This window comes from Triticum aestivum, chromosome 7B, assembly GCF_018294505.1.
Source record: "Triticum aestivum cultivar Chinese Spring chromosome 7B, IWGSC CS RefSeq v2.1, whole genome shotgun sequence".
In the NCBI taxonomy this organism is placed as follows: Eukaryota; Viridiplantae; Streptophyta; class Magnoliopsida; order Poales; family Poaceae; genus Triticum; species Triticum aestivum.
The window spans coordinates 726182855-726210719 of record NC_057813.1 but is presented as its reverse complement, the minus strand read 5'-3'; the positions used below and the strand labels follow the sequence as shown (position 1 = coordinate 726210719).

The 27865-nt window shown below is 45.0% G+C and overlaps 1 protein-coding gene across 1 annotated transcript; it reads left to right on the top strand.

Annotated features, from left to right (window-relative positions):
• The first annotated feature begins 1194 nt into the window (after nucleotides 1-1194).
• LOC123157502 (alpha carbonic anhydrase 7) lies at nucleotides 1195-3129 on the top strand. Its single transcript, XM_044575796.1, has 6 exons — nucleotides 1195-1392; nucleotides 1505-1932; nucleotides 2161-2328; nucleotides 2491-2544; nucleotides 2637-2794; nucleotides 2878-3129. The coding sequence occupies exons 1-5, from the start codon at nucleotides 1293-1295 to the stop codon at nucleotides 2742-2744; spliced, it is 858 nt and encodes a 285-aa protein (XP_044431731.1). The 5' UTR covers nucleotides 1195-1292; the 3' UTR covers nucleotides 2745-2794; nucleotides 2878-3129.
• The last annotated feature ends 24736 nt before the right edge of the window (nucleotides 3130-27865 follow it).

The window sequence follows — 27865 nt, the reverse complement described above, 5'->3', positions numbered from 1 at the left end:
CTCTCCTTTTCACTTTGCTCAGTTTCTCTTTGCATCGGTAATGGCCCGACCAAGATCATCAGCGGACTCATCTGATGCCTCTTCTTCAGCTTCTTCCCGCATTGCTGGCTCAGCTTCTTCCTCCATTGTTGTACCATCGTATTCAGGGAACCCATGGCCAAGATAGATGTCGTCACTCGTACACGTCGGTGCTATAGAGACGGTTTTTAACCCCTTTCCGCAACAGCATATGGAACCGTCGCCAAATGAGTGTGGGCAATAGGGGGGTCCTTCTCACACGACCCAGAAACCATCGTGGATATGCCCACCTGGCACACACGCTCGGAAAAATGAGGTCGTGTGCGACCGGCGAACGAGCAAATACGGTTATACGTACAGTAGTGCTAAAAAATATAATTATATAGGCAAACTCGTTTCCGGTCGTAAGTACATCTCACACAGTCAGTCTCGGCTAAACGTTTTCGTTCGTATATACATCCCACACAGTCGCTTCAAGGAAAATGTTTCTGTTCGCAGGTACATCACACACAATTTTCTCCGTTAAATCGTTTGTGATAGTGTTGACATTGAATACAATATTAACAATTTTATTGTATGCGTTATTGGCTTAATAAGATGGATCTGCAGTAGTGAAAGTTTGATCTACAGTATAGTGAAAGCAGTCAGCTTCGTTCCTTGATGGGACCTAAAGCAGTTCATGTGACACGTCTGACATTTCCAAGTTTTCTACCGAATGTGATTCCCGCTGTCCACATAAAGCCTACTGACCCAGGGACCATACGCGCGCGGCACGCGGCCGCTCGCTGAGCATATGTTACACATGCTCTAACATGTTTATTGGGTGTATTTGTTTCTAAGGTAAATTCCAAATTGTTAGGTATACAGCTTTTCATAGCCACATGACAATTGCATCCCTCCTTGAATCGGAATGATTGTTTACGTAATTTACCGAGTTACCTTGAGATTGTACGGTGTTTAAAATAAAAACTGGAAGGATCATCAATTTTCTAATCAACGTTGTAAGCATGAGATTTCAGTCCCGTATTATTCCCAAATTAGTTGCATAAAAAACTACACCTAATAAAAAGGAACGGAGAGACTATACACTTACTAGTATAGGATATTTTTGAAACCCACATGTGGATGGATATATACAGAGTATATATCGATGCATCCCATCAGGCATCAGCTAACTTTACCAGAAAATTTGTGTATATATACCCCACCAGGCTGCCCTTCTTCGATAACCCACCTAGCTTGCAGGCACACAACACAAAACACAAAGAAGCAATATGCGTTCAGCTCGCCACCTCCACGACGCGGTCTCGGCCCTCCTCCTCTTCCTGCTGCTCTCAGCCGTCGTTCCGGCGGCCAGAGCCCAGCAAGAAACTGGTGAGCTCTGTCGAGCGCAAATCTTCTATACGTCTTGTGCGCGCATGTCTTGGTCAACTCTTATACCATGAATTAATTCATCCCTGTCCGTACATGCATCTCTTGCATGCAGACGATGAGTCGGAGTTCAGCTACGTCTGCGGGGCGGAGAACGGGCCAGAGAACTGGGGAAATATCAAGGAAGAGTGGGCGACGTGTGGCACTGGGCTGATGCAGTCGCCCATCGACCTCTCCGACCGCCTTGCCTCGCAGACGCCCCACCTCGGCTACCTCAACCACTCCTACCGTCCCGCCGAGGCCTCCATCGTCAACCGCGGCCATGACATCACGGTAATGTTCCACGGCGACGCCGGGAGCATGTGGATCAACGGTACGGCGTATCACCTCAGGCAGCTGCACTGGCACACCCCCAGCGAGCACCGCGTAAACGGCCGCCGGTACAACCTGGAGCTCCACATGGTTCACCTTAGCTCTGAGAACAAGGCTGCCGTGATCGGCCTCCTCTACAAGATTGGCAGGCCCAACCATTTCCTGCATGAGGTACGTAGGTCTCTCGAAATCTATACATCTCCTGCAAATATACTACTTCCTCCGTAAAATATGGACTAAAGTCTACATATAGACTGAGATGAGTGAACAAACGCGCTAAAACCAGCGTGTCTATATAATTCACAACAAAGTTAAAGACATCTTATATTTGCGAAGGGAGGGAGTATATCTTTAATTCGTTCCTCGATTCCAACCAATCTGTTGCATGCATCTATGCAGCTGGAGTCTTACTTGCAGAGGATGGCCAGCACGAATGAGAAGGAGGAGAACGTCGGCGTGGTTGATCCCTGGGTCGCGAGGGGCGATGGCGAAGCCTACTACCGATACATGGGCTCCCTCACCACGCCGGGGTGCGACGAGGGTGTCATCTGGACCGTCATCAAGAGGGTACCTTTGTTGTTAATGACTTTTACCAACCTCATTTTGATCACAAATGCTAAACTTACGGGATATTGGCTTATGGACCTGATTTCCGGATGATACAGTCATCTTCCAACTAACTCCCCGATTTTTTATGAGATTTTTAAGGGTAGGAATTTGGTTTTGCAGGTTGCCACCGTGTCGAGTGAGCAGCTGAAGCTTCTCGCGGACGCCGTCCATGATGTAATTATTAAGTTGTTCCGTTGATTGATTTCTCCAATTTTTCTCATGGAAGCAAAGTGCATATATTTGTTTGTTTTGTGTTGTGTGTATAGGGCTTTGATATGAACGCGAGACCCCTTCAGAAGGTGAACTACAGAGATATCAGTTTTTTCAGCCCTGATGATCACCATGAACGTTATTATGCAGCCGCTGATCATTAATTAGCTGAAGACTTCAGCCAGCCACAGGGATAGACAGCATGCGTGTTAATGTAAGATAATATCATTAACTACCTTATTGTCGACTGAAAATAGTTGTTTCTAATGAAAACTATATATTTTTCCATGCCCTCAGTTGTTGGCAACGACGAAGAAAAGCGATGCCAAGGAAAAATTTGCAACGACGATGATTCTGCACCAAGCGGGGATGTTTGTTAATTCCATAATAAAATTGAAGTCACGGACATGTTTTTGGTGTTGTTTTCAATACCTGGACAACAAGACTCCAATCTTTGTAGACCATCTTATTTGTGTTTTCCTTCTTTATATTTCAATAAAAAGCGCATCTCGGCGACTTACTTCTTCAATCATTGGACATCTGATTCAATCTAGTGTGCCATCTTATTACATAGTCTAGTGTGCCATTATATTACATAGTTTGTTTTGTTCTACTTATCCGATAGGCTGCGAGACATGCCACGCGTCTGAGTAGGACCCAGATATTCACGTGGTTACTAGACAGAGAGAGAGAGAGAAGAGGAAGAGGACTAGATTCACGAGAGCAGTGTTTGTTTGGTGAATATGATGCATGTGATTCACGACAGCAGTCTGCATGGGCCGTCAAATAATGCCATGCATTACAGCACACCTGTGTATCGCAAAAGGATCTCCCATTATGGACGCTTGTCAATGGTCCCTATCCCATAGGCAGAGACATGTCCGTGAATCAATGTAGTGCCCGACGACTAGATTCACAGGATATATTGGTGCGTACCTTGGCCCATTCTGCCGATGTCACATTCATGAGATTTATTCCGTGGGTTGTACTCGGAAATTCACAGGGGCACGCAGAAGCGAAGGCATGCACCTGTCAAGCCCTGCGCAGCCGCTCCAGTGACTCGCGATTCACGAAGTTGTTGGATCCGCACAAGGGCACTAAGTTTTCACCGAAAAAGGCTACTCGTCCCGCTTTATAGATAAAGCAACTGCCGGGAACCACAACAAACAACGGCACCACGTAGGACAACATCACCCGCGCAAAAAAGAGTACACAACATTATGGGGACAACAGCGAGCACACACACTAAAGCACCAAAATAATCTCAAGGAGGGTAAATGATCATGAGAAGCCTTGCCGCCACCTCCTTCTGCTTCCTGATTAGCTCGTCGATGGCCAGCTTATCCCGTCGCTTGGAAAGAGGTTTCCACAGCTGCAAGAAGCAACATAGTGGAACTAATTCTGCTTTCGTACGGAGTGAAAAAAAACCGCTCCTTGCCCCCGCGCCGCTCCCGCCGCGGGCGGCTCGGGCGGCGGTGCCAGATCCAGGGCGAAGTCCCTCGTGGTGGCTGGCGGCAGGGGCTTTCCTCTCCTTGTCTAGGTCATGGAGGTTGCAGGGCTTCCATCCCAGGTGGCGGTGTCGGGCGTGCACGGGGCCCGTCGGTGTGGTGGTGCTCCCTCTGGTTGACGATTCTCGACGGTGAGGTGTGTGCTGGGCCGCGCAACGGCTGTGGCCTGTGGTGGCGGCTGGGGTTCGACTTCGGGCCTACGGCGGCTGCCGGTGGTGTCCTTCCTTCCCAGTCGCGGGCGCGCGACTGTGCTCCTTGGGCAGCAGCAGTTCCAGCGGCGTAGCTCTTGATGGTGTGGAGGCAGTGGCGCAGCTTCTTGGTGGTGGGCTAGCACGGGGGCCGGCGGCGGTGCCTTCACGGCTCAGATCTAGGCCCTTTGGGGCCCCATCTGGGTCTGGGCGGGCCTGGCTCGGCGCGACCTTCGATGGCTCCGACGGACGGAGGTGCAGCTCGTGCGAGGGGTTGCGGAGGCGGCGGCGCGCCAACTGCAACGCGGTGATGGGAGCTTCACGAGCCATATCGAGCTCGGTCGGGCCTTTGTGCCTGGTTTGCTCCTCTTGCTGCGTCCGGTCAGTAACCGCCGATGGCGGTGGAGGTTGTCCCCTGCCGCGTGGCTGCTGAAGCTGCCGCTCCTCGTTCTTGGCTGCTTCCTCAAGTACCCGTCGGTCCCGGTTCGGACTCCATGGTGAGACGACGATGGTGCCTCCAAGATCGTGGTGGCGCATGTTGGTAGGCGACACATGTGGTGAAGCGCGGCGGATCGGTCGGGGTGGTGGGTGTGTGGCGGACGGTAGAAACATTAACCTTGGTAGGATTTCTGGGTCGATCACCTTCTGAAAGATTGCATTGAGGAATGCACATAGTTTCACAATGGTTAATCGAACGTTTTCCGATAGAAGCCCTCTCAATGCAACCGGAAGCAGTTGCGTCATAATCAGGTGGCAGTCATGAGACTTTAGGTTTTGGAACTATTTCTCTGCCATATTTATTATTCCCTTTATATTCGACGAGAAGCCACACGGGACCTTCATACTGAGAAGGAATTCAAAGGAGATTTTCTTCTCTTTTTTGGTAAGAGCGTAGCTGGAAGGACCTTCATATTGCTTTGGAGGCATGTCATCTTTTTCTTGCACACGTTGCTGGTCCTCCTGTGACTCTGGTGTGTCTTTTGTCTTCCGATACAGGCCCAAGAATCCTAGCAGGTTCACACGAAGATTCTTCGTCACGTGCATCACGTTGATTGCAGAGCGGACCTCTAGGTCTTTCCAATAGGGTAGGTCCCAAAATATAGATTTCTTCTTCCACATGGGTGCGCGTCCCTCAGCATCATTCAGAACAGATAGTCTGCCGGGACCATTTCCAAAGATTACTGGTAAATTATTGACCATAGCAAGTATGTGATCACCAATACAGACGGCGTGCTTCTTCCAATGATCTGCCTCGCCTTTGAAATACTTGCCTTTCTTTCGACATTGATGGTTGGTCGAAAAAATCGACGATGTCTCAGGTACACATTCTTCCTGCATTTGTCCAAATATATACTTTTGGTGTCATCTAAACAGTGCGTGCATGCGGTCAGCGGTTGCCACTTGGGGGTGTGCGGTAGAACTGCTATGCGCCCGCACGTGACGCCCGTTCGTTGTTGCCGTCAAACACGTCGCGCACTTCGCCTCCCCTTCCCTCACGGTTCCATTTACTCCTCCCCTCACTTACCTGCACAACCCACCCCGCAGTTCAGTCGATTGGAGGAGAAGGCGAGAGGAGAAGGTGACGGAAGAGGCGGAAGAGCCGATGGCATTCGCGGCCGTCCGTGGGGCTCGCCGGACCGGAGCGTCTTCGCCGGAGCGCCTACAGGTTGAAGGTAATGCTCCCTCCCTCGATCAAAATCGTGCCAGCATTTCTCCCCTCCCCTCCGTGGTCGAAGCTTCGCTCGAGATTCATCGAGATTCAGGCGGGCTCGCCATGCGCCGGTGTTCCCGCCGGCGGCGGAGACTTGCGCTTGCCGTTTTCGGTGGCATTGAGCAGTTTCGTCGCCGCCGCGGGGGCGGTCACGCCGGTGTGGTTCGGCCTGTCCGGAGCCAAATGCTGGTTGTGCCTTGGAATTAGGCCGTCGTTTTTCTGTCCGATAGTTACTCGTCGCCTCGGAATGCTATTTTGCGATCAGTGTAGTGAGAATTTTGTTGATGAATTTCAAGTTATGATAGTTGTCATCGAACCCTAGATATATGTAGTTGTTTTCAAAGCGCAGTATGAATGCGAACGTGGTAGTTTCAGTAACTAGTTGCACCGTATGGCAAATAATTTCCTGATCGACTGTGATAGTTGCCACAAATATGTTTTCCATGTGGCAACTAACTTCGTGCTCATGCTATGGTTGTTGCCATTCTGCAGGCATGGTAAAGTGTAGTAAATATGTAGTCATGGCAGTTTCAGCAATTGTGTGCACTGGATGGCAATAACTCCCACATCAGATGTGGCAGTTGCCACATATATGCTTTTTTCATGTGGCAAGTATTTCTGTGAACACAGTATGACTGTTGTCATGTTGTAGGCAGGATAATATGGTAAATTAACTGCACTACAGACCCAAATTGTGTGTGTTTGCCACGCTGACTTGTGGCAATTGACAAAATAATATGGCATGGTAAAGTGTAGTAAATATGTAGTCATGGCAGTTTCAACAACTGTGTGCACTGGATGACAACTAACTTCCACATCAGCTGTGGCAGTTGCCACATATATGCTTTTTCATGTGGCAAGTTTTTTCTGTGAACACAGTATGGTTGTTGCCATGTTGTAGGCAGGATAATGTGGCAAATTAACTGTACTACAGACCCAAGTTGTGTGTGTTTTGCCACGCTGACTTGTGGCAAATGACAAATCAATATGGCATGGTAAAATGTAGTAAATAGGTAGTCATGGCAGCTTCGCCAACTATGTGCACTGGTTGGCAACTAACTTCCACATCAACTGTGTCAGTTGCCACATATATGTTTTCCATGTGGCAAGTATTTTTTGTGAACACAGTATGGCTGTTGCCATGTTGTAGGCAGGATATTTTGTCACAAATTAACTGTACCACAGACCCAAATTTGTGTTTTGCCATGTTAACTTGTGATATCTAAACACAGTTGGTTGTACTAAATGGTAACCCAATTTTTAGTATGAGGCCAGTGTGTGCATTACAATTACAGGTCGTTCAACAGATGTTTTCAACGCTTTTTTTTGAATTTGTGTTGCATTTTTAACATGTCAATTTCAATCTAGCATATTTTGCCTTTCAACACATGGCAACTTGTTTTTTTATGAGGAGAGGGTGTGAGTTGCCACATTTTATGTTTGTGCAGTGGAAGAGTTGTGCCTTTCTTTCATAATATCTTGTGCTAACATGACAACTTCAACATTTTGTTTAAAGTGCAGTATGATCTATACATTTTTCAAATGAAGCCAATGTGTTTAATTGCCACATTTATGTCTTTGACAATCATAAGGGCGCATGTGTGTTCATATGATATTTGCCTTCACTATTTGCCATTTCAATTGAGCCCATGTGGCAAGCACATTTTTGTTATGTGGCAACTGCTTACTTCATACATTTCATTCCCACCCTGATAATTTGGTTTGTTCTTACCTCAGCAGAATGGCTCGCGGCGATCATCAAAATGACGATGATGATTTCATGGATGTACCTCAGCAGAATCGGGCAATTGGACGTCGAAAAGACGGCGATGAGGTAACTGTCCACCCCCCCCCCCCCCCCGCCCCACCCCTCCATATGTTTTTGGATACCACATCGAGCTCGCAATCGTCTTTTAGAAACTAACATTTTCATGAGAGTGAAAACATGGCAACAAATGATCATTTGTCTGTTTTTGTAGAAGAAGAAACATACTCGCAATAGGGCTTCGCAGCAACACCTGACTTCATGGACCGAGGAATTTACCGACGATCAGAAGGGAGCTGCTGCTGAGATGGGTATGCAGGTTCTGATGGATGTTCGGTGCAAGAATCTTGTGAACCCTGTATGCAACTGGCTTGGTGAGATTTACGACCCTGCCTCGAGGGAATTTGTGATTCCGGGATGTGGAAGACTGCCGTTGGATGAGGAATCCATGTTCTGCACTTTGGGTGTGCCCGGTGGAGAAATCAAAGTCCTATATGAGGTCAATAATAAGATCGAGGGAACGTTGTTTCCCTGTTTGTTTCCTGGGTTGGAATCCATGCCGAACACGACTTTCCTAGCAGATTCGCTGCAGGCCATGACAACCCATGGCGAGGTTTTTCAGATGAAGCTACTCATGTACCTCATCTCAGCTGTTTTTATGCCGACCACTTCTCTTCGCCCAAGCAACAGATGCTTTCCCATCCTGGTGAATGATCTATCTCTTCTCCTTCATTTTCTTTCAATCTTTTTGGCTCCGATGTCATGTGTAAGCTAGTCACTGCCAATTTTTTTGATGTTTTTTCATTTGATTTTCTGATGCGGCAACTTCTTGTCCTGAAATTTGTGCCGTGCAGGCGAAACTGAAAGATGTGAAGAAGATGAATTGGTGTAAGTTCACTGCGGACTTCCTGCACGATGCATTCTCGAACAAGATGTAGCAGAAGGGTTGTCGACTACATTTAATAGTAGTTTTTTACCAGCCCTTTTTGTGAACACTCTTTAACATCGTTATTTATTCATGGCAACCATGATGGTGCCATTGTGGCAACTAACATCATAACAAGATGGCAACTGCCATCATACCATGATGGCAACTAACACAGACAGATGGCAACTTCTTCTTTTCTTTTTCATGCCATTCAACTTTATGATTGAAGGAACATGCATTAGCTTGTTTTTCCAACATACCATGATGGCAACTGATATTTTTTCCTATTTAAATTGTTGTACATCAGCTTATGTACGTCGACTGTCTTGATCTTTCCATCGTGGACTTCACTGGGATAGGAGGCCCGCCGCCTGCACACAAGTTTGTTGTTTCTGCGTGGACTTATGATGCTGTCAAGGTGGTGCTTGCTGCAGACAGGGTAACTGATACGAAATATGGGAAACTGCAGGTTACTTCTGGTTTTTTTTTGTTTTCACGGCATTCTTTCAATTTTATTGCTGCACAACATATGAAAAAAATGCTCATATGGCAACTGTCTGTGGCTAACAAGAGATGACTACTTTATTAGCCATGGCTGTCTGCGCAGCCATGGCCAAGCATGAACTGTTAGTTTGTGTTCATTATTCTCTCCCACACATCCTAGCTGCTTTTTGGGTTATTTCCAGCTAATGGCCAAGCATGCTATAGACTACAGCGTGTTTGGTGGGCCTCAAAACTTTGGAAAGTGGATGGACATGCACTCAGCTCCGTCTTGTCCTACTAAGGTAATCAATGATATATATCTATGGTTTACATTGGGTTTATTTTGATCTTGTGCACGCCACTCTAATATGGTTGCTTACTGCTGCTTCTTGTTTTGTGCACAGGTGAGGGCACCTGTCGAGCATCTAATTAGGCAGTTTGCATCTGGAATGACCGGCTTGCTCGGGAAGTAGGTTGAAGGTTGGACGTCCCTCAATGGCTCTGACAGAGACGCGATCGTGGAGCAGTTCACAATATTTGTTGCAGAACGGACACATCGGCCAACCGGTTGCCGTGGTCAGTACGACTACAACATTTCCCAGGAGCTCCCTGACACACAAGATGAACTAGATGGAGATGCTGCTCTCAACAAGGACGATGATGATGACATGGAGAACGTGTAGCGTGACACCGACGATGATTAACATGTTGAAATTCATGAAGGCGGTAAGAAGGGAAAGGCTGCAACAGATGTCCCCTCACCGGAGAAAGTCAAAGAACATACAGCTGCGAGAGGAAAGGGGGTGTCGCCATCAAAGAGGGGGAGGGCTCCGGAGGATGTTGGGCAGGGCTCTCCTGGCAAGAGGTCTAGGACCGATCCTGTAGCTGCTAGGAGGAGGTTCGACTTCTATTTATTAGTGTTTTGTTTTGCCTGTCTTGTTGAACAGAGTGGCCCTTTTTTGAATTTGCTTTGGTAAGCGTGGTAAAGATTTTCGTATCTGACACTTGGCATCTTTTTTGGCCACTTTTCTTATATGTGCAGTGAGGCGTCAGCAAGTGGACATGCAGTTATGAAGAAACAAGAACCAACGCCAATCCGTGCTTCTGCTCGATTGAAAAAGGGTTCCCCCATTGCTGGTGACACCCATTCCACCAGGTCATCTCCTCCTACGACGACGTCCAACACCGGGGATCCTGTCGTGTTGCCAGACTTGAGGAAGCCAGTTAAGAAGTAGGTTATCCCTATTCTTTTTCATTGCCACAGTTCTATGTTTTTGCTTTTCAATGCAGCTGTTCAGCTTGCCACATGGGTTAATGCCATCAGTCCTACATGGCAACTGCTGTTTTTCCAAACATCTCTCTCTTTTCAACTACATGGCAACTCCTGCTTGTTTTTGCATGCCAACTGCTATCTAGGCCAAATGCCAACTCTTAATGCACCGACATGACAACTACCATCTTTCCATTGGCTTGTGTGATCATTAATATCTAGTTTGAAACTACAGCCCTGGCACATCAGACATTTTTTTTCATTTTTTCAAGATGGCTGCCATGGCAACCCCTACTTGTTCTGCATGGCAACTGCTACCTATGCCATATGGCAACTCTTATTCCACCTACATGGCAACTACCCAGCTTTTCATTGACTTGTAGGCTCACCCATAACTAGCTTTTAAATGACAAACCTGGCACTTCACACATTTCATTCATTTTTTTAAGATGGTTACAATTACAAAAAAAATTGTTCATTTTCTTAATACTTTCCATGTGCTTTTTCTTCACAGGGTGAAGAAGACTACTACACGCACGACCACTCATATCATCAGGGACCCACTCGAACGCCTTCATTCAAAGTTGTCGATAGGTGGCAACTCAGATGTTCATGAGGCGCCAGTCGACAAAATTGTTGCAGCACCGTCAACTGTTCCCACTAGCTCTGACGCAAGCGGACGACCATCTCCGTCGATTGTAGATGTGCAGGCTACAACAACAGGCATCCGTACATCTGGGAGTGACGAGTCGGTATTAGCGAGGACTGCTGAAATATTGCCCACCCTGTTGGCAATGAAAGATGCTGCTGTGAGCCATGCCACCCGATTAGCAAGTGTTGAAGTGGACGCCCCCGAGACCAACCTAAGCAAGAAAGATTCCCCCTCATATGACATGAATTCCAAGCGCGTGGGTGGTGGCACTCCTGTGTCCACGGCAGAACTTGTTGAGGCGACAGTTCACAATGATATGACATCCACAGGTGAGAGTCTTGGCACAACAGCTCCAGTTCCTGGTGGTGCAGAGGTTGCTAAGGTGATCGTTTTGCGAGCTGGTCTTCCGCCTAGGCGTCATAGCCCCCGCAAGTAATCATCAGACATACCCAACGCACCGGCTGTAGCTAGGAGGAGAGTAGACGACGCTGGCTATGTTCCCGCGTCCACACTGTTCCCACCACCTGCCACAAGCAATGTTATGGAGAAACCGGAAGACCGGAGTACAACTGAGCCAGGTGTCAAGCCGGGCACGACTGATGGAGGTGAACGTCCGTAGCAGTCTGCGTCTTTACACACCGTGGAGAACCCCAGCTTAAATCTACGCACTTCTAGGCTCCCAGTCAACATTGGTGTCCCCTAAGCCCCAACAAGAATATTGTCAAGAAATCTACGACCGTCACCGCTGAAAGCATGCCCCGCCCTACGAATAAGCCCGATGATTCTGCAGCGGGTGATTCAGAAATGTTTGTCGATATTTCACCCTTGGATTCTGCCCCGGAGATTGTTCGCGGTGCCACCAGTAGGCAGGAGAGGCACCCAATGGCCTTCACCCCACCGAGCTTTAGCCTTGGCATCAGTCCAAATCAACCGGGAACGACTTGGGTAGAATCTGAGCTTGCTGTACAAAAATAGAAAAAAAGATCCTGGACCACTAGATTGCAGATCAATGGTACAGATTTGGGTGGAGGCATCTCAGCCCACTTAATGCAGATTTTGCAGAAACCCCCCTACTGATAGTTCGACATGAAATAGGACATTTGCATTATGCACCTCAAGTCTTCGTGAAATACAACCATTTTTCACATATGAACAGTACTAATGTCCATATCTTCTTAGTCTAAAACAAACTCGTCTCATATAAGATCTGAGAAAATATTTACTGGATGAAATCCAGACACATTTATGTGACACCACTAATTTTTGAAGAGAGTCGAACATCTTGGTCACTAAGAAATGACAATATATATCACAAATATTTTAGCACATGAGATAATAAACCATCCCAGATCAAGTACGACCACACATACATGTCAAACTGGAAAATATAGCAATTTAAGGATTGAAATTATCGCTGTTCAGCAAGCATTTCAGTACTTGAGTACATGAGAACACATCACAGGAGGCAAGTAGAACCACACGTACATGTCAAACTGGTAGTAGAACAAATTAAGGACTGAATTTATCAGTGCTCAGCAAGCATTTGAGTACATGAAACATACAGATCATTTTTAGTATATGGCCGGCAAGACCAAGTGGTAAAGACTGAAATTATCATCGCCCAACAAGCATCTTGCTGGTACAAGACCGAAAATATATATCATTCTGCCTCGTGTTAGTGCTTCCTGGTAATCGAGCTTCCTGCTGGGAGAGATTGGACTCTTATAGACTTGATCAGTTCGACCTACCTAGGTAAACACACCAAGTGAATAGGTGTCAATCAGAAACATATACCAAATAGCATATCTCGAGAAGAGAGACAATCATTATATATGTCTAGCTGCATTCAGCACTTCAACCTAGGATACATAACCTATATGTCAAAATTAGGATGAAATTCTTGAAACATATTAATACATATGTAACCAATAAGGATAACTTTGTAAGTTAAACTGGCTTTCCAGCATCTAGGAGGGAGTTTTCAAATCAAATAAAATGGCATGTGATAGTTGGATATGTGTAACAAAGAGAGTACAAATATTTTGTTCGTCATTCCATTATTGACCTATAATAATTGGATTACAATTCCATGATTAGTTAAAAGCACAAATGAGAATGACAAATAAGTGGCATTGAGCAATTTAAAGGGCGTTTTATGACTACCCCTGCAGATGCAAATTATTATTCAAATTTGATAGCTATAAACAAAAAACCTGATGGCATGCATTATATTATATCTTGTAATAATAAGAAAACCACAGAAGCATGGGAAAAAATAAATGAACAAGATGGCAGATTGGCTCATGTCATGGACGAAGGATTAGTATCAAAGCACATACACACATCCTTGTTGTAGCCATACCATAGGACAGTAAAAAAATGGAAGGCGCACATATATTTGGTAAATGATTTATGTATGCCTAATCATTTTAATCAGCCTAGTTGAGCGGTCATAGCAAGACAAATAAGTGGTAGTCTTCGAAGCAAGAAGCAGCACAAACCTCTACTGTTTTGTTTTTTGTTTCTTAGAACATGTTCTTGCATCATGAAACGCCATTTCCTTACAAATGTTGCATTTGCGCGCGACTTTTTGATGAATTCCAGGCCTTCTCTTCTCACCGGATGCACTCCTTGCACCATCCCTATGGCCCTTTATTCTAGAGCATGTGCCCCTTGCATTAATATCCTTAGGTGTGAGGATGGTAATATCCTTTGGAATCACACTCCCAATACACGACTCCTCATTTTCTTGTGTATTGCATGGTACGGTCGAAACTAGTTGGGCTAAACCCAACTCAATGCCACACAAACTATTGTGCAGGAATTCAATTCCTTCCATGGATCGTTTGGATTTTCGTATGAGATCTTCTAGCTTGTCCCTCACAGCAACTATCTTCCTTTTCACAGCAATGTCAACCGGATCTGTTAAATTTTCTTCAAGCACATTCCCTTCCCCATCATAGACAATGTCCCTATGAATAGGAAAATTATCACATCATCATCATCATGTGGGTCAAAGTAGATAACTATTAATGTGTCTACATCGACATGATAAGAAATATACCTTTTGCAATTTTTCTGCCATCGCTTAAGAATATAAAGGCTTGGCAATTCATTTATTTTCGCACCCCTCAATACCCTAATAATGTGACGGCACACAATTCCCTTGGACTCAAAAAGCTTGGAAGAACATTTAGCAGTCATGGATGTTGTGTCATAACACACTTCTCTAATCTTCTTGTATTGATCACTCACAAACATGATTTTAATCCCCTCACGATTTTCTGTCTGTTGAACATCACAATCATCTCTGGCAGCAAGCACCTGAGCCTGAAACAATTCAAAAACCTCATGGGTGAATAGCGCCCTGCCTTGTCTCTCTATTTCCCATGATGTCAACAACTCACTTGTTCTGTATTCACTTGTGTTATCGGCAATCAGCCCACTTTGCCTTTGACATTTCAAAGCAGTGTCAAACCTTAGCCAAAACTCAACAAAGGTAAGCTTGTGACGAATGAAACGTTTAAAAAATGAATTTGCACTCTCTGAAATAGAAGTTGTCCTGAGTAGACCAGCTAGGTGAATGTCCATAAAGTAAGCTGGTATCCATGTCGCACGAAGCTTATACCTTTTGGAAAACCACTCATGGTCCTCCAACTGAAACTCTATGATGAAAGATTGCCATCTATCCTCAAATTCAGCAGGTGTTTCAGAATTCCACACACAATGTTTCAGCCTATCATAGAACAGAAGGTCATTCCTCAATTCCGGGCGTATATACCTTCCCTGGAACCTTTTCCAATAATGTGCCACATGCACAATCTATGTGTCGTGTTCGGTAGAGTTTTTCCGATTGCATTTTTCATCCTAACACATTCATCAGTTATGATCACTCTAGGCGCAATCCCACCCATTGCTCTAAGAAATGATCTGAACAACCAAATATAGGATTCTTCTGTCTCATGAAGTAGAAACCCCGCCCCAAAAAAGACACTTTGCATGTGATGGTTTAGTCCAGTGAAGGGCACAAAGGTGTATTCATATTGGTTAGTGTTGTATGTCGAATCAAAAGATACGACATCGCTGAAATGCCAGTAGTTTTTCCTACTTGATGCATCCGTCCAGAATAAACGAATCAATGTACCGACCTCGTCAACTTCATATTCAAAGAAAAATACAGGGTTCAGAGCCTTCAATCTACCAAATTGGTCCACCAACATTTGAGCATCACAATTTCTTATTTTATTTTTCAGTCCACCGTAGTGGTTCTATAGGTCTTTCTGGGTGCACCCAACATGCTGAAAACCACCAGCACTAACATTACGCAGCCTATATGCTAAGGCAGTGCCAATGCTAGCTTTCTGACAATCGTGAAGTGTTGTCTTCACTCTCTCACTAACTTGACGGTTGGATCTAATCAAGTGTTGCTGGCTCGGTGGCACAAAAGGGTGATTGTTATATTCAGTGAGTGAAGCTATCTTGTATTTTCCATTACTTTCTCGAGTGACATATATATAAGCTTCACATCCACATCTAGTCAATTTAACCTTTCTCCTTTTCTTTGAAGCCTCAACAACAACCATACCTTTCTCGGGACGGAAGCCTTCTTTTGCACACAGCAAGCGTTTCCACTGAAGCACATTATCTACGACCCTCTGTTGTCCAAGACGCACACCAAATCCGACATTGTGTGCATATGTCCTGTAAAATTCCAGCACCGAGGCAATGTCATCAAATATCATCCCTACTTTTGGCTTCAATTCCTCATCACACTAGGGTTTATACAAAGAACTCTACAACATCAAAACCAACGCTAGCTTAAGACATAGCAAGAAGGATTTCTGGCGCCGTTGCCGGGGAGGTCTTCGCTCAAGTCAAGACATACCAAGTACCCATCACAAACCCATCTCCCTCGCATTTACTTTATTTGCCATTTGCCTCTCGTTTTCCTCTCCCCCACTTCACCCTTGCCGTTTTATTCGCCCTCTCTTTCCCAATCTTTCTCCTCCTCTCTTTTTGCTTGCCGTTTTTCTGTTTGCTTGTATGTTGGATTACTTGTTGCCCTGGCGCGAGATAATACCAAATTGTGTGATTTATTGAGTACCAATAATAATGATTTCCTTAGTACTCCGATTGCTCCTCTTAATGATGTTGAGTCTTGTGAAATCAATGCTGCTTTGCTGAATCTTGCTATGAAAGATCAATTCGCCGGCCTTCCTAGTGAAGATGCCGCTACTCATCTAAAGAATTTTGTTGATTTGTGTGATATGCAAAAGAAGAAAGATACTGATAACAATATTGTCAAATTGAAGTTATTTCCATTTTCACTTAGAGATCATGCTAAAGTTTGGTTTTCGTCTTTGCCTAAAAATAGTATTGATTCATGGAACAAGTGCAAAGATGCTTTTATCTCTAAGTATTTTCCTCCCGCTAAGATTATCACTCTTAGGAACGATATTATGAATTTTAAACAACTTGATCATAAGCATGTTGCCCAATCTTGGGAAAGAATGAAATTGATGCTTCGCAATTGCCCTACTCATGGTTTGAATTTATGGATGATCATACAAAAAATTTATGCCGGTTTGAACTTTGCTTCTAGAAATCTCTTAGATTCGGCCGCAGGAGGCACCTTTATGGAAATTACATTAGGAGATGCTACAAAACTTCTTGATAATATCATGGCTAATTATTCTCAATGGCACACCGAAAGATCTTCTAGTAAAAAAGTGCATGCTATAGAAGAAATCGATGTTTTGAGTGGAAAGATGGATGAACTTATGAAGATGTTTGCTACTAAAATTACTCCTCTTGATCCTAATGATATGCCTTTGTCTTCCTTGATTGAGAATAATAATGAATCTATGGATGTGAATTTTGTTGGTAGGAATAGTTTTGGAAACAATGCTTATAGAGGAAATTTTAATGTTAGACTGTTCCCTAGTAATTCCTCTAATAATTATGGAAATTCCTACAATAATTCTTATGGTAATTTTAATAAGATGCCCTCTGATTTTGAGAATAGTGTGAAAGAATTTATGATTTCTCAAAAGAATTTTAATGCTTTGCTTGAAGAAAAATTGCTCAAAGTTTATGATTTGGCTAGGAACATTGATAGACTTTCGCTTGATGTTGATTCTCTTAAACTTAGACCTTCTCCTCCTAAGCCTGATATCAATGAGTCCCTCAAAGTAATGAGAATTTCCATTGACGAGTGCAAGGAAAGAACCGCTAGATTGCGTGCTAAGAAAGATAGCTTTATAAAAGCGTGTTCTTCTAGTTTCCTTGAAAATAATGATGAAGATCTTAAAGTTATTGATGCGTCTCCGATTAGATCTATGTTTTGCAATATGAATTTTGATGATTATGGGACTGATGATGAATCAACTTTGCCTAGAAGGTGTCCCAAGAATTCGGAGTCTTTAGATCTTAATGCTAAATTTGGTAAAAGTGAGATTGGAGAATACTCAACTTCTAATAATGTTGAACCCACTATCTCGGATTTCAAGGAGTTTGAATATGATAATTGTTCTTTAAAAGGTTGTATTTCCTTGTTGCAATCTGTTGTTAATTCTCCTCATGCTTATAGTCAAAACAAAGCTTTTACCAAACATATTGTTGATGCCTTGATGAAATCTTCTGATGAAAATCTTAATTTGGAAGTTTCTATACCTAAAAAACTTAATGATGAGTGGGAAACTACTATAAAAATTAGAATTAAAGATTGTGAGTGTTTTGCTTTGTGTGACTTGGGTGCTAGTATTTCCACGATTCCGAAAACTTTATGTGATATTCTAGGTTTCCATGATCTTGAAGATTGCTCTTTAAATTTTGCACCTTGCGGATTCCACCATTAAAAAGCCTATGGGAAGGATCAATGATGTTCTTATTGTTGCAAATAGAAATTTGGTGCCCGTAGATTTTATCGTTCTTGATATTGATTGCAATCTTTCTTGCCCTATTATTCTTGGTAGACCTTTCCTTAGAACGATTGGTGCGATTATTGTTATGAAGGAAGGGAACATTACATTTCAATTTCCCTTAAAGAAGGGCATGGAGCACTTTCCAAGAAAGAAAGTCAAATTACCTTATGAATCTATCATGCGTGCTACTTATGAATTTAGTGCCAAAGATGTCACTACCTAGATCTATCTTCGCTTTTATGCCTAGCTAGGGGCGTTAAACGATAGCGCTTGTTGGGAGGCAACCCGATTTCATTTATGTTCTTTGTTTTTGTTCCTGTTTAGTAATAAATTTTGTTTCTACTTTCTGTTTAGATGTGTTTTTATCTTTTATTTAGTGTTTGTGCCAAGTAGAACCTATAGGATAAATTATGATGATAGTTGATTTGATTCTGCTGAAAAACAGAAACTTTGCACTCACGAGAAAAAATTCAATAAATCACAGAAACGAGCTTTTACATTTATTCGTTTTACTTCTGATCAATAAACAAATTTTCCAGTACGTCCTATTTTTTTAGGATTTTTAGAGTTCCAGAAGTTTGCGTTAGTTACAGATTGCTACAGACTGTTCTGTTTTTGACAGATTCTGTTTTTCGTGTGTTGTTTGCTTATTTCAATGCAGCTATGGCTAGTAAATTAGTCTATAAAGCATAAGGAAGTTGGAATACAGTAGGTTTAACACTAAAATAAATAAATAATGAGTTCATTGCAGTAACTTATGTGGTGGTTTTGTTTTCTTTCACTAACGGAGCTTATAAGATTTCCTGTTGAGTTTTGTGTTGTGAAGTTTTCAAGTTTTGGGTAAAGCTTTTATGGACTATGGAATAAATGGTGGCAAGAGGCTAAGCTTGGGGATGCCCAAGGCACCCCAATATATTCAAGAATAGCCAAAAGCCTAAGCTTGGGGATGCCCCGGGAAGGCATCCCCTCTTTCGTCTTCGTTCATTGGTAACTTTACTTGGAGCTATATTTTTATTCGCCACATGATATATTTTTTGCTTCGAGCGTCGTGTATTATATTATTCTTTGCTTTTTAGTTTACCACAATCATCCTTTCTGTACACACCTTTTGGGAGGAGCCTATTTGATTAGAATTTGCTAGAATACTCTATGTGCTTCACTTATATCTTTTGAGCTTGATAGTTTTTGCTCTAGTGCTTCACTTATATCTTTTAGAGCACGGTGGTGTCTTAATTTTATAGAAATTGCAAGTCTCTCATGCTTCACTTATATTATTTTGAGAGTCTCTTAGAACAGCATGTTATTTGTTTTGGTTACAAAGTTGGTCCTAGAATGATGAGCATCCAAGTTGGGTATAATAAAAACTATCATAGAAAAAGAATTGGATGCTATGATCAACTTGATGCTTGATAATTGTTTTGAGATATAAAGGTAGTAATGTTAGGGTCATGCTAGTGGGTAATTATGAAATTGAGAAATACTTTTGTTTAAGTTGGCAAGTCCCGTAGCATGCACGTATGGTAAAAGTTGTGTGACAAATTTGTTGCATGAGGTGCTCTTTTGAGTGTCTTATGAGTGGAAGTCAGGGACGAGCGATGGTATTTTTCCTACCAATCTATCCCTCTTGGGGAATGTGTAGTAGTACTTTGCTTTGAGGGTTAATTAAACTTTTGCAATAAGTATATGAGTTCTTTTTTTTGACTAATGCGAGTCCATGGACATATGCACACTTATCCTTCCACTTTGTTAGCTTTTCTTATTACCGCGCAACTCTCGCCGGTATTGAACCCTTTATTTAGCTTGCTCAAAACAGCCACCATACCTACCTATTATGGCATTTCCATAGCCGTTCTGAGATATATTGCCATGCAACTTTCCACCGTTCCGTTTATTATGACACGTTTCATCATTGTCATATTGCTCTTTTGCATGATCATGTAGTTGACATCGTATTTGTGGCAAAGCCACCTTCATAATCTTCATACATGTCGCTCTTGATTCATTGCATATCCCGGTACACCGCCAGAGGCATTCATATAGAGTCATATCTTGTTCTAGCTTTGAGTTGTAATTCTTGAGTTGTAAATCCATAAAAGTGTGATGATCTTCATTATTAGAGCATTGTCCTAGTGAGGAAAGGATGATGAAGACTATGATTCCCCCACAAGTCGGGATGACGCTTCAGACTTTAGAAAAATAAAAGAGGCCAAAGAAGCCCACCAAAAAGAAGAAAAAAAAGAGAAAAAGGAAAAAAGGAAAAAGAAAAAAAAGAAAAAGAAAGAGAAAGAAAGAAAAGAAAAGAAAAAAATCAGAGAAAAAGAGAGAAAGGAAAATTGCTACAATCTCTTTTTGCACACTTGTGCTTCAAATAGCACCATGATCTTCATGATAGAGAGTCTAATATGTTGTCACTTTCATATACTAGTGGGAATTTTTCATTATAGAACTTGGCTTGTATATTCCAATGATGGGCTTCCTCAAAGTGCCCTAGGTCTTCATGAGCAAGCAAGTTGGATGCACACCCACTTAGTTTTTTTTGTTGAGCTTACATATATTTATAGCTCTGGTGCATCCGTTGCATGGCAATCCATACTCACTCACATTGATATCTATTGATGGGCATCTCCATAGCCCGTTCATACGCCTAGTTGATGTGAGACTATCTTCTCCCTTTTTGTCCTCACAACCACCATATACCACCATAGTGCTATGTCCATGGCTTGCGCTCATGTATTGCGTAAGAGTTGAAAAAGCTGAAGCGCGTTAAAAATTATGAAACAATTGCTCGGCTCGTCATCGGGGTTGTGCATGATGGGAGTATTTTGTGTAATGAAAATGAAGCATGGCCTAACTATATGATTTTGTAGGGATAAGCTTTCTTTGGCTATGTTATTTTGATAGGACATGATTATTTGTTAGTATGCTTTGAAGCATTATTATTTTTATGTTTTATAAGCTTTTATTTTGAACCATTTGGATCTGAGCATTCATGCCACATTAAAGAAAATTACATTATGAATTATGCTAGGTACCATTCCACATCAAAAATTTCTTTTTTATCATTTACCTACTTGAGGACGAGCAGGAATTAAGCTTGGGGATGCTTGATACGTCTCCAACGTATCTATAATTTTTGATTGTTCCATGCTATTATATTACCCCTTTTGGATGTTTATGGGCTTTATTTTGCACATTTATATCATTTTTGGGACTAACCTACTAACCTGAGGCCCAGCCCATATTGCTGTTTTTTTGCCTATTTCAGTATTTCGAAGAAAAGGAATATCAAACGGAGTCCAAACGGAATGAAACCTTCGGGAGCGTGATTTTTGGAACGAACGTGATCCAGAGAGCTTGGAGTGCAAGTCAAGAAGCTGCCGAGGAAGCCACGAGATAGGAGGTCGTGCCCCCCCTATAGGGCGTGCCCCCTGTCTCGTGGGCCCCTCGGGTGGCCACCGACGTACTTCTTCCTCCTATATATACCTACGTACCCCTAAAACATCCAGGAGCCACCAAACAAATATTTCCACCACCATAACCTTCTGTATCCGCGAGATCTTATGTATCCGATGAGTTGGGAGTAGTTTACGACAGACCTTTGGGTCCATAGTTATTAGCTAGATGGCTTCTTCTCTCTTTTTGGATCTCAATACAATGTTCTCCCCCTCTCTTGTGGAGATCTATTCGATGTAATCTCTTTTTGCGGTGTGTTTGTCGAGATCCGATGAATTTTGGGTTTATGATCAAGTTTATCTATGGATAATAATTGAATCTTCTCTGAATTCTTTTATGTGATTGAGTTATCTTTGCAAGTCTCTTCGAATTATCGGTTTGGTTTGGCCTACTAGATTGATCTTTCTTGCCATGGGAGAAGTGCTTAGCTTTGGGTTCAATCTTGTGGTGTTCTTACCCAATGACAGAAAGGGTTGCAAGACACGTATTGTATTGTTGCCATCGAGGATAACAAGATGGGGTTTATATCATATTGCATGAGTTTATCCCTCTACATCATGTCATCTTGCTTAATGTGTTACTCTGTTCTTATGAACTTAATACTCTAGATGCAGGCAGGAGTCAGTCGATGTGTGGACTAATAGTAGTAGATGCAGGAAGGAGTCGGTCTACTCGTTATGGAAGTGATGCCTATATACATGATCATGCCTAGATAATCTCATAACTGTGCGCTTTTCTATCAATTGCTCGACGGTAATTTGTTCACCCACCATAATACTTATGCTATCTTGAGAGAAGCCTCTAGTGAAACCTATGTCTCCGGGTCTATCTCTTATTATATTTGCTTTCAATCTACTTTTATTTGCATCTTTACTTTTTGCATCTATATTATAAAATACCAAAAATATATTTATCTTATCATACTATCTCTATCAGATCTCACTTTCGCAAGTGGCCGTGAAGGGATTGACAACCCCTTTATTGCGTTGGTTGCGAGTTCTCAGTTTGTTTGTGTAGGTGCGTGGGACTTTTGAGGAGCCTCCTACTGGATTGATACCTTGGTTCTCAAAACTGAGGGAAATACTTATGCTACACTTGCTGCATCACCCTCTCCTCTTGGGGGAAAACCAACGCTAGCTCAAGACGTAGCAAGAAGGATTTCTGGCGCCGTTGCCGAGGAGGTCTTCGCTCAAGTCAAGACATACCAAGTACCCATCACAAACCCATCTCCCTCGCATTTACTTTATTTGCCATTTGCCTCTCGTTTTGCTCTCCCCACTGTCGGTGTCAAAACAGGCGGATCTCGGGTAGGGGGTCCCGAACTGTGCGTCTAGGCGGATGGTAACAGGAGACAAGGGACACGATGTTTTTACCCAGGTTCGGGCCCTCTCGATGGAGGTAAAACCCTACTCCTGCTTGATTAATATTGATGATATGGGTAGTACAAGAGTAGATCTACCACGAGATCAAAGAGGCTAAACCCTAGAAGCTAACCTATGGTATGATTGTTGTTCATCCTACGGACTAAAACCCTCCGGTTTATATAGACACCGGAGAGGGTTAGGGTTACACAGAGTCGGTTACAATGGTAGGAGATCTACATATCCGTATCGCCAAGCTTGCCTTCCACGCCAAGGAAAGTCCCATCCGGACACGGGACGAAGTCTTCAATCTTGTATCTTCATAGTCCAGGAGTCCGGCCAACGATGATAGTTCGGCTATCCGGACACCCCCTAATCTGGGACTCCCTCAGTAGCCCACCGAACCAGGCTTCAATGACGACGAGTTCGGCGCGTAGATTGTCTTTGGCATTGCGAGGCGAGTTCTTCTCCAAATTCCATATACTTGTCGAATAGTGTCCGGCTTCTGATAAATGCTGCGCTCCTTGGCTTCCACGCCCAATAATGGCCATCTTCCACGTGTCGAACGAATGCGAAAAGCCAGGGTATTTTTACACTTTCCCCCCTAGCTGCGCAAATGAGCCGCCTATAAAAAGAGACGAGGATCTAGATCCGAATCACACCATCCCCCCTCCGCAAGCTTTCATCGGAGCGCCTCTGACAAAAAATCCATTCCATCATGGACAGTCGACGCGGCTCCTCCTCTCGCGCTCCCAGCCCCCAGCCTGGGGATTGGGAGAGATGCTCAGTCCCGCATAGCAAGCTAGTGACGCTCCAAACCAAGGGATTTCTTCCCCCAGCCTTCATGGTTCCGGTTCGAGCCGGACTCGCCACCTATAAGGGCGGAAAGCAAGCGGAGAGCGTCCCCGATCCTTCCAAAGGAGAGCGGGTATGCTTTGTCTCTTATCTGATAAGAGGACTCGGATTTCCAATACATCCGTTTCTCCGGGGGCTCCTGGAGTTCTACGGCCTCCAGCTGCACCACCTTACGCCTGCCTCCATTCTACACATCGCGGGCTTCGTGGCCCTTTGCGAACTGTTCTTGGGCGTCGAGGCTCATTTTGTGTTGTGGAAGAGATTATTCTGCCTCGTACCCCGTTCTCATGAGGGGTCAATATATCAAGTGGGCGGAGCCGAGCTATGGCGCATCGCCGGGACCGGATATCTATCGGAACCCCAAAGAAGGCGTCCGAAGACTGGCCTTCGGAATGGTTTTATATAGAAGACGCCCCGCTACCGGATCCCGTTCGGATCGGTCTCCCGGAGTTCAGTAATGCTCCCTTGAAGAAACGCCTAAGTTGGCGCCCACGGAGCCCCCAGAGGGAAAACGACAGGGACGTCCTTTACCTGATGAGCCGAATAAGGTTGCTAGCTCATTCCGGACTGACCATGATCGGTGTCATGGCCACCTGCATTATGCGGGGGTGCAGCCGCTCCAGTATAGGGGCCACCCCATGTGGGATTTCAACGGGGAGGACGATGCCACCCGTCACGGCCGTACGGGGCCGGGATCGGTCGCCGATCTGGTGAAGATCTTGTCCGCGCTGTACAAGGGGGAAGAGGAGGATTTTCTCCGCGTCAGTCCATTGAACGGATTTTCTATGAACAATCCTCGAAGCTGGGTAAGCGGACATTTCCTTTTTTGCACATCCGATCCGTACTCCCATGGTTAGATATCTCATTTTGTGATTTCGACGCAGGAACTGCGCCAGGCCGTAAAAGATATAAACAGCCCGCCTCCGCAACCCGAGGATCCGGAACGGTTCCTCGATCCGGCCTCCCAAGAGGATCCGGACATATTGGTGGAGCTGATTGATGGGGTATTTCACCAACTAAGCATCGATAATGCCTTGGTTGCCATTACGGCCGATTACCCCGGAATACTTCCAGCCTCACAGGTAACTGAGACCGAAGCCCCAGTACTTTGATAATGACCCATCCGTGCTTATTTTTGATCACCGTATATCAATGGTGTTTCGCAGGGGGTGCCTTCGAGGCGGGAGGCCGAGCCCGCGGCGGCTAGCCAACAAGGGGCAGCACGGCCACGCAGGCTAAAAAGAAGTGCGGTCCGGATTGAAACGCCGCCGCAACGGTAAGGCGTGTCACCATATTCCCGGGATTGATTCCGGGAAGGTATATTAACGCTGGTGCTCCTTTTAGGAAAAAGAGCGCTCGCCGGACTGTGTCCGGAGAGATGGCCAATCGAGCCTCCGCCAGCCAGGCTCCAACGCCGGGTCCGGAAGCGGAGGTGAACACGAGGCGTGCGTCGGATGCTCCTCCGACAGAGGATGCCGACAGATTGTCCGCCACCAACTCCGAGGTGGAGAGTGCCATGAATCACAGGCGCCGCCGGACAGTTCTTCGTGACGCATGTTTCTCCCAAGAGGCATTGAACGCCTTCAATTCGGGAGACGCGCACCTCCGTGCCGCTCAAGATGGTCTAGCCAGAGCCACGGAGCAGTATGTAAAGGACATACGGGTGAGGAGATTTGACAGTTATATATGCCAGTAGCCCCCGAGACTTAAAATAGTTAGGAGAACTGATTTAAGGATCATTTGTTATGCAGGATCTTACGGAAAAGAATACCCGACTGTCTCAGGAGCTTGAAGAGTGCAAGGCCCAGCTTGAGGCCGCACTAGCCGCCACAGGGGGAGCCACAGAGACCCCCTCCGGTAATATATACTTCGAAAGATAAGTAGTTTGTGAAGTGCGGCGTGTGTATAAGTCTGACAATAATATTGCAGATGGCGCCGGACTAGATCCGGACAAGCAACAGCTCCTGCGCCGGTTAAAGGCCGGCGAGAATGTGCTTACAAGGGTGAGGCAAGAGAAAAATAATCTCCAAGATGCCAACACCCAGCTGGGTGAGGAACTAAAGGATGTTCGAGCCCAGCTGTCTGACTCCGTTAAGGAGAATCGGCGGCTTCGTCGCGGCATTTATAGTAAGTGCTTGAGCGAACTTTTGAAAAGAAGAGTTCGGCGAGGAAGTCGACTAACAGAAATATGTCTGTAGGTATGCTCACAGGTCGTCCTGCAGAGGAAATGCCCGGTTCAACGGGTGACCTACTTCCCGAGCTTCTGCAACTGCACGAACGAGTTCGGCAGGTGATGAGAGGCGTCGCCCAGGCCTTGTGGCCATCCATCTCCCTACCCGAAGGCCTTGGAGAGCTTGCAGAGAGGCTTCAGGGAGCACGGCGGCGCTTCCGGCTATGGAAGATATCGGCCTGCCGTCAAGGCGCCAGGGAGGCCTGGGCCATGGTGAAGACGCGGTACACGAAGGCTGACCCAAACCACATGGCCGAGGTCGGACCTGTGGGGCCCGATGGGAAGGAGATCCCTGTGAGCTTAATGTACGGCCAAGTAGAGTTGGCCGCAAAGTATTCCCAGCGGGACTGTAAACTAGACAGCTTATTAGATGGTATTGAAGAGGAATACAATCAGTCAATTTGACTATGTAATTTAAAATGACATGTAAAATGCCTTCTAGCCGGATTGTAGATCGTTTGTCGTAGCGGACCTTTTCGCTTCAACCTCGGGACCCGACAGTCCGGAGTGTGTCCGAATACCCTCGCGGTTATGTAAGAACCGGGGCATGCGTGGAGACCAGGCGTAGGGGTCATGAGTGCTTTATCAGACAAGTGCCCAACTAGTTATGTTATATTACATGGTTAGTAAGAAACATCTTCCAGGGAGAATAGTTCCGTTAGGGGTTCCTTTCCCTGGGAGGCATGCCCTAAAGTGCATGTCCGGACTGCGAAAAAAGCAGAAAAACATCTGGGGGCAGATAAATGAATAAGTAAGAAATCGTCTTTTAGTTCACCGACCGAATATTCCCTTAAGAACGCTAGCTTTCGGCTTCACCCAGTCTGAGGTACACGTCCGGCTGACCCGGCGGTAACAATCGCAGAGGTGCTCCCTTTACCACCTAGCCGAACAATCGGGAACGTAGGGGTAAGCACAGGAGCCAGGCAACCCAGCTTGGCCAAAACTTAAGTCATATCGATGCATATAATGGTGAATAAAAGGTACATGCGGAAGTGTGACACATGTGTTGGGCATAAAGCCCGTATAAATAAGCTTCTGTTAAAGAAGCCCCCAGGTATACTGAGCGCGGATAACGCGTCAAGTGTGTGCGAACAGTGCGCAAACGAGCCTCCAACGGCTTCAGAAAAAAGGAGGGAGAAGGAGAGAAATAAAAGACAGTTAAAGTACAAAATATAGACGGAGGAAGGAGACGAACTCAGAGTCCGGCGCTAGGCGTAGAATCTTCGGAGACGGGCTGCGTTCCATGGGTTCGGCTCAAGTCGGTTATCCGATGCGTTCCGCAGACGGTACGCTCCGCCGGTCAGGACTTGGTCGATGATGAAGGGACCCTCCCATTTGGGCTTGAGTTTGTCCTTTTTCTTGTCCGGCAGGCGTAGAACTAATTCGCCAACATTGTAAGCTTTGGCCCGTACTTCTCTGCTTTGGTATCTTCGAGCCTGCTGTTGATAGAATGCGGAACGGGCTTTTGCCACGTCGCGCTCCTCCTCCAAGGTGTCCAAACTGTCCTGCCGATCGAGCTCGGCTTCTCTTTCTTCGTACATGCGCACGCGAGGTGAGTCATGAATTATGTCGCAGGGCAAAACTGCCTCTGCGCCGTACACCATAAAAAATGGTGTGAATCCGGTAGTGCGATTCGGCGTGGTCCGCAGCCCCCAGAGTACGGAGTCGAGCTCCTCTACCCAGTGCGTATTAGATTCCTTGAGGGACCGCACTAGTCTGGGTTTAATGCCGCTCATGATTAGACCATTTGCTCGCTCGACTTGACCGTTAGTTTGAGGGTGATAGACTGAAGCGTAGTCGAGCTTGATGCCCATGTTTTTGCACCAGAGTTTGACCTCGTCGGCCGTGAAGTTCGTGCCATTATCAGTGATGATGCTATGGGGGACGCCGTAACGGTGTACTACCCCTGATATGAAGTCTATCACCGGTCCGGATTCGGCCGTCTTAACAGGCTTTGC